Source organism: Polyergus mexicanus, unplaced genomic scaffold (genome assembly GCF_030449975.1).
Source record: "Polyergus mexicanus isolate NDT 795.1 unplaced genomic scaffold, iyPolMexi1.0 SCAF_20, whole genome shotgun sequence".
Lineage (NCBI taxonomy): Eukaryota > Metazoa > Arthropoda > Insecta > Hymenoptera > Formicidae > Polyergus > Polyergus mexicanus.
In genome coordinates this window covers 5,799,416-5,806,997 of record NW_027223340.1, presented here as the reverse complement: position 1 = coordinate 5,806,997, position 7,582 = coordinate 5,799,416, and the positions used below count along the sequence as shown (strand labels likewise).

At 29.6% G+C, this 7,582-nt stretch overlaps 1 protein-coding gene across 1 annotated transcript; it reads left to right on the top strand.

Annotated features, from left to right (window-relative positions):
- Positions 1-3,592: 3,592 nt before the first annotated feature.
- LOC138941827 (uncharacterized) lies at positions 3,593-7,297 on the top strand. Its single transcript, XM_070311703.1, has 4 exons — positions 3,593-4,684; positions 6,213-6,590; positions 6,900-7,023; positions 7,109-7,297. Exons 1-4 carry the CDS (start codon positions 4,242-4,244, stop codon positions 7,295-7,297), a joined length of 1,134 nt encoding a protein of 377 aa, XP_070167804.1. The 5' UTR covers positions 3,593-4,241.
- Positions 7,298-7,582: the final 285 nt, after the last annotated feature.

Genomic DNA, 7,582 nt, shown 5'->3' with positions numbered 1-7,582 from the left:
ATATTTTTTAAATATAAATTAAAAATTTGATTAGATGTTAAAGATTATAAACTGTTTGAAAAAAAAACAAAAAAAAACTGTGATCATCGTAAAATCATCGTTTATGCGATTTTTATGGGCAGATGACTGTTTAATTATCATTTATATAATTTTTAAAAAACTTATATTTAAAAATATTAAGTTTGAAATAAAGATGCATTTTTTGTATTCGACTTTTGTAATAATCTATATATGTATATATAAAGGATGTTCTAACAAAGGGATGTATCAGTAACGAACGAAATTATATATATTTTTAAGAAAAGTTTGAATAGACATTTTTTGTTTAATCTGTTTAATATCTGTTCCTATTTTTGTTTATTTTCAACTCTTAATTTTAATTACATCGTTAGTTAAATTTTAAAATAAAATTTCTGCTAGGAGAAAATTGCATGTATCAAGGCACTGTTGATCCATATCTTTCTTTGGAATATCCTACATATGTATATTTATAATATATTATACTATTACTATATTAAATGTGAGACAAATGCGTTCTATTAGGTAAGTTTATTAAGAGATATTGTAATATTAGATTGATAAAAAAACTGTGTATGTTGACAGATAGCAGATTGTTTTCACATAAATACAAGATTGTATGTAACAACATTTTCATATTTTTGGTGAAGTATATCTGAGAAAATTAATTTATGACTCTTAATAATTTATAGGTATTTTATCTGGTCTTATCTCTATGGGACCAAAGAACTTTGTATCCAAAACATGAATAACTTCTGGTTTTTATTTTCCCATAAAGATAAAACAATCATCAGATATAAAAAAAAAAAAAGAAAATATGATATTGAAAGTTGCGCATAATTTCATATTTTTCTAAAAAAAATTTTTGGCACTTGATTCTTCTCTATATTGATTAACAGATATCTTTCTATATCATTGTGCTTTGATTTCTATCTTGATTGATGAATGTCAATCCTATATGATACCGAGCCACTTCTACTAACTTCTCCATCCACAATCGGTTGTCTGTTAACAGGAACATAGTGCAATCGTAAGTGCAAGAAAGCAAAGTCCAAAATTAAGATAGAGGCTTGGTGGTAATTTTAATCAAAAAAAAATAGGAAGCGTATGTGTGATGAGAGAGTTGCAATTAACTTGTGTAAATCGTAAAGATATAACTTGTCCTAGCCAATCTATTTGCCAAAATTGTGTCAAACATTATTTCTATGCAACGTATGTATATGTACATATATGTACAATAGGTCTCTAAAATAGATCATCAAACTTTGCAGATGTATTCTTGGACCAATTTAAAATCGATTTTTTTTTTAATAACAATCAATAGTTCTTCATTTATATAAGCGATCTATAATGGAAAGCTTTTTTACAATTAAGAGAAATTCAAAAATTTTTTAATATATAACAAAACTTTCTCCCCCCTCCCCCCCCCCGCTCTCTCTCTCTCTCTCACGATTTAATTTAAATATATAATTTAATTAACAGAAAATTTAAATTTGAATAGTAAAAAGTTAATATAAAAATAAGATATGATATTCAATCAAATTAGCTGTTGGAAAAAAATCAATTCCAAACTGGTCACAGACTATATCTATAAGATTTGGTAACTTACTTTAGAATCATTCTATGATGTATGTATATACAGGGTGAATCTCACACACACACACACACACACACACAAATAATGTATTTATATCTGAAATATCTTTGATGCAATGATATCATTCATTCATAATTCACTCTGTATACATATTCGGAGTACACGCGTACATAAATATATATTTAAAAAAATATATATAATTTATTATAACGAGATTATTGTATAAATAAATATAAACAAAATTGCAGTAATGCCATGTGTTATTATCACACCTATAGAAGATTGCGAAATGTAAAATTTGTATATAAATAAGCCTATTTGAAAATATAAATAGTGAATCATTCTCCGACTTGTGAATCTTCTTTGAGGTTCTTGTATCAGATATAATTAGTAAGCATGATTCTCCTATTATTAGAATTACATAAAAGGATGAAAGATGTATGTGTGAAGCCTTTTTATAAAGTTAATAATAGAAGAGTTCTGTGCATTCTCTTGCAAACATATCATATATGTATGTAAGAAATATAAATTGTTTTTGTTAAATTAATATTATTTTCTACACAGCGTGGCTCGGTGAATATTTAAAAGAATTATTGAATTTTTACGTTAATTATTTTGTAAAAAAATAAACGCATTAATTGTATTTATGTTAATAATGAAAATTTATATTGATTATATCTTTTTATATACATTTATTTTGAGAACATGATTATTTTCGGTGTCGACAAATATTCCTTTTTTATATTTCATTAATAATAAAACTGACGAAAATTTTCAAAATACTCATACGTCCCGTTTTTACAGAAACAATTGATATATTATATAAATATATATGTATAACAATAGTGAGTATGAGGAATATATCTATATGCGTCTCTCGTCAGAGAGAAAATCTTCCAAAAATAGTCAAAATCTTTGACTATATAGTGACAGATCGAAATTATTACGAGAATATATTTCTGCGAGAAGTAATTCATACAAATTAAAATCAATTGCGAATTCAAATTCGGCGGTTAGTTTCTCGATATTAGGGCTACTTTCGAAAACATCAACCGTGTGCACACGAGTGTCGCGTTCTATCTTTGTTATTTACTAAAAGTTGAACAAAGATAGAACGATGCTCGGGTACTGTTTCCGAACATACTATTGGAGAACAGAATATGAATAAAGAATCCATAAAGTTAACTTCTCAATATTAATAAAAGAATATGAGTTGAAAGAATTCGAAATATCTAAATCTGTAATTTCACTAAGTCTAGTTTACTTCTTGTTGAAATATATTCTAATGACGATTTTTCGAAATTTCCTCGAGAGAAAAATGCATATATGTATACATATTCCAATAATACTCATTATTTTTTATTCATATTATGTAATATGTATATTATATATATGTTTCTCGAAAATGGAATGTACAATAAATGCTTTTCAGTTTTTCGTTTAATTATTTCATTTACGAATTATTCTATTAAATAATTACTTCCATTATTATTTTTTATAAAAGTCATAAAAAAGATAAAAATAATTTTTTTTTTTTTTTTTTTTTTTTTAGAGTTATAAATCTGCTTATATAATTATTTACTATTTTACTTAAAAATGAGATAAGAAATATGTGTACACGCATGTATCAAAAAACTACGCAATATAATTTTCGAGTTCACAATCTCCTATCATTTCTTATCTAATCCAGGGTTTACGACAGTCCGAGATATATAAACCGCATTCTTAGGCATCATTCATAATGTGCTACTACGTACGATCTATTATCATATATAGAATACAAGTTTTACTTATAATATAGTTCTATTGTTTCAATATACTTTGTTCTAATTTCGAAATGTTCCAATTTTGAATGTTGTTGCGTTATCGAGCCATGAAAAACATGATCTGTGACATATTTCCCTATGCCCTATGCCCTATGTATATACATATATATACACACTCCCCTCTACACTCGTTCCAAGCACCATTCGTATGCGGCAGGACCGGCAGAGGGCGGGAGGATAGGTCGCTCTTCTCGCTGTTGCGTAGTAGGTAAAGTCATACGGTAGACAACGTGTGTGTGTTTTGTGAAGCAGCTCGTTTGAAGAAACTACATGATGATCAGCAATATCAGTTCACGTTTCTACGTGTGCTGCACGGCTGCGATTGTAATTTATGATGTTAGAACTAAGTGTATCAATAGTGACAATGCGTTGTGATCCTAGTAGTTGTCCTTGTTCGGTAAAGTCGTCGTCGCCGCCGCCGTCGTCGTCGTCGCCGCCGTCGTCGTCGTCATCGTCGTCGTCGTCGTCGTCGTCATCGTCGCCGTCGCCGTCGTCGTCGTCGTCGTCGCCGTCGTCGTCGTCGTCGTCGTCGTCGTCGTCGCCGTCGTCGTCGCCGTCGTCGCCGTCGTCGCCGTCGTCGTCGTCGTCGTCGACGCCGTCGTCGTCGTCGTCGTCGACGTCGTCGTCGTTGTCGTCGTCGTCGTCGTCGTCGTCGTCGTCGTCGTCGTCGTCGTCGTCGTCGTTGTCATTGTCGTCGTCGTCGCCGCCGCCGCCGTCGTCGTCGCCGTTGTCATCGGACCCACGTTATCACTACTTATCTCGGTATCTGGTACCGGTATCCCGACACGGTTTATCGTGGAATGGCAGCGGCCTTAAAGAAAAATTACTCACGCAGAAGATTGGCCGCCCTCACATTCCTTTCCAACATCTCTCTTGACGGCAGTCACCGGGACACCAAGTTTGCCATCTTGTCACAAAGTGAACCGACTCACGAGCGTACGTTAAGCGATGGCCAATCAAATCAACAAACGGTGCTCGAAGTGTATCAGAGCACTGACTTTGAGGTCTCCATGGAAGAAGTTTTAGACGGTTGCACGGAAGAGGAGACGCACGATTTCTCGCAAAATGAAATGATAGAGCAAACCAACTCTCCGCTATTAGTGCACAAAGGCACCGATCATAACTCTTACAGTTCTGATTCGGATGGACTATTCACACCTGCCAAGGCAGCAGTTACCATGTTCTTAGAGCAGGAGAGAAATCATCTGCAATTGTCTTATGGCATGCATTCGTTTAGAGAACGGTAAATGTTTACTTATCAGCTGTCTACTGCTCTGACAGATGGTCGATATGTGTATTTTCTAACATTATTTAAATTCATGGAACACTTCTTTCTCTATACTCAAGAGTATATAAGTTACTTCTCGTGCAAGAGAGAGAGGTCTGTGAGAATAAACAAATTTTATAATATAATAACAAATGAGACACTTCCAAAATCTTCTTCCTCCATCGTTCCTTTAAATTGTTCAATATTAATTATCTAAAATAAAATGGTTTTTTATATTACGAGTCTTTTAATAATTATAATTATTTAATAGTTGTCAAAGAAATGTATATATTGCAGTGTAAAGTTTTACAGTTATTCTTTATTGTATTTCTATTGTTTGATTGAAGAGAGCAGATGATATAACTGAGACAATACAATCTATCACAATAGCAATATAATATGGAATAAGTTAATAATTTATATCTAAATTCTCTGAGAGACACAATAACATTCAAAAAAATATTTATATTGGATAAATAAAAGCTTTATTTTTCGCAAAATGAACTATTTATTGTAAACATCTAATTATAAATAATTATTGTTCTAAATAAGAGATATTGCTTATTAAAAATAAATTAGGGTGATAGACTTTGTTTTATCTTTTCCATTTATCTGTTTGAGAAAGCCTATGATAATTTTGTATAAATTATTAAATATTGTAAAATGACTACTATATATGTATATTATTTTGAAAATATTTGTATTAAATTAATTATATAACTTTTAGAATATAGATGACTTTAAAAAATTCAAACTGCATAGTAAACTTTATAGAATAAATTTTGTAAAATAATTGATATATAAATATTATCAAGCAAAAACTATTATGTTTTATAAATACTACAAATATTTGTAATATAAATTATGCACATTTCAAATATTTATTTAATAATAAAAAAAATGTTGATATTAAAGGTATTCGTAAATCTTTACTCTATAATGTTTCATCTATGGAAGACGTTCTTGGTACAGATAGGATTGAATGACACTTATGGATTCAGATAACATTATCAAAAGTGTACAGTATCACAAATGAAAAACATCAAGAAACTTGATTGCATTCCATTCATTGCATGCATATCTAGGGTATATTTTATGTTCAGGATGTAAAACTATTATTTCTTTATCCAGAAATTGTTTTAAAAAAGTATAGAAGCACCGGCAAATTTTGTACAATAAGAAATAATAATATTTTTATATATATGAAAGAAATTTTAGAGAGAGACAAACGCACGGATGATAACTTTATTTTTTATTTCATTTTAAATTAGATCTTAGTTCTCATATCATTTTATGTGAGTTAATTATAAAAATATTTAAAATAAAAAATTGTGAAAAAGTGATATGTAAGTTTTTGCTAATAGAAGATTCAAGGTTGACTTCAAACTAAATATATAGAGAAAAAAAGAGTAATCATATACAAATTCATCTTTTAGTATATATATTCTAATACATAAGCATTTTAATATTTTATCTATCTTGGTACAAAATTGTATATTTTCAGAACCGGAACTACCGGAAGCGACTATTCTTTACCAGAAAGACGTGTAGGCTCTTTACAATATAAGAAGCGCATAAGTCATCAAACATCTACGCTTTCGGAAGACATTAAGCATCAATACAATAGTAGCAGTGAGAGCATTGGTTCCATACATTCAAAAGCCCAATTATCAAAACCAAAGACAAAGGCAGTGAACAGTGCGCAACCTATTTCTACAAATAGTACCATAATACCAGAAGTTGCAAAGGAGTTGCGTTTATTACAACGGCCTGTGAACGGCTGTAAATTTGGAGATGATAGATTGGTCTTGGTATCAAACCAGCATGTACCATTTGTAGTATTTTCTGCTATTCCATACAACAAAGGACAACGTTCCAGTTGGTAAAGATTTCTTTCAATATACACAAATATATACTTATGTATACAAATTATCCTAGGAATATTATCTTTTTTATTATAAATTTTTTATTACGAATTAATTTACTTATAACAATAATTTATATATCATAGTTACCTAGCATATCTAGCTTTTTATCTGTAACATGATTAAGTATATAAAATTGACATATTAAAATGTCATCAATTTATTCGAGATGGTATTCTTCTTCTAGTAATTCTCTTCTAATAATTTGCAATTTAATAAAATTTACATGAATATTGCAATAAGATCCTATTTCTCATTATTTATAGGTCAGAATTACGTAAAGACACAACTCGAAGAAAAAATATTTCATCTCAAAGACCATTATCAGCAATTAATGACAGTATTGATCCATTTAGGTTGTTGGGTATAGAGCATGCTAAAGATGGCCAGGTATATTAGAAATACGTTATCTTATCCATTTAATCTAAATGTTTCTGATAGTAATAATGGTCAATTAATAATTAATTTTATATAGGAAATATCTTATGGGCAATTACTTGTACCATCTAGACAATTCCAAAGGGATAAAAAATTGAATTTTAATGAAAATGAAGCTATGGAATTAACACATTTTATACCTAATAAACATCACGTGGTACAAAGGTATATAACAAGAAATATTTTTACTAGTAATAATTTTTTTCTTTCTTTATGTTTAATTTGACACAAATCGTATAACTGAGTTATGTATATACACAAATGATATATCTCCTCTATGTGCTTTTATTTATGTATTCTATCCTTCAAATTCTTAGATAAGCTTTAGATGAACTGGAGATCTTCAAAAATGTCAAGCCATTGTTTCTAATTTTCTTTAATGTTTTTAATTATCTTTATATAAGATGTCTATAGTTTTATATATATATCTTATTGCATATTTGATAAATGTCTGTAAATATTTTCTATCAAATTTTCATTGATAGTAAAACTGGATTGCTAAGTGAAACTC

Excerpts from the sequence above, each read along its gene's own strand:
- LOC138941827 (XM_070311703.1), top strand. The coding sequence starts at position 4,242 with ATGGCAGCGGCCTTAAAGAAAAATTACTCACGCAGAAGATTGGCCGCC. Across the intron at positions 6,591-6,899 it reads AAAGGACAACGTTCCAGTTG|GTCAGAATTACGTAAAGACA; the intron begins GTAAAGATTTCT and ends CATTATTTATAG. Across the intron at positions 7,024-7,108 it reads AGCATGCTAAAGATGGCCAG|GAAATATCTTATGGGCAATT; the intron begins GTATATTAGAAA and ends AATTTTATATAG.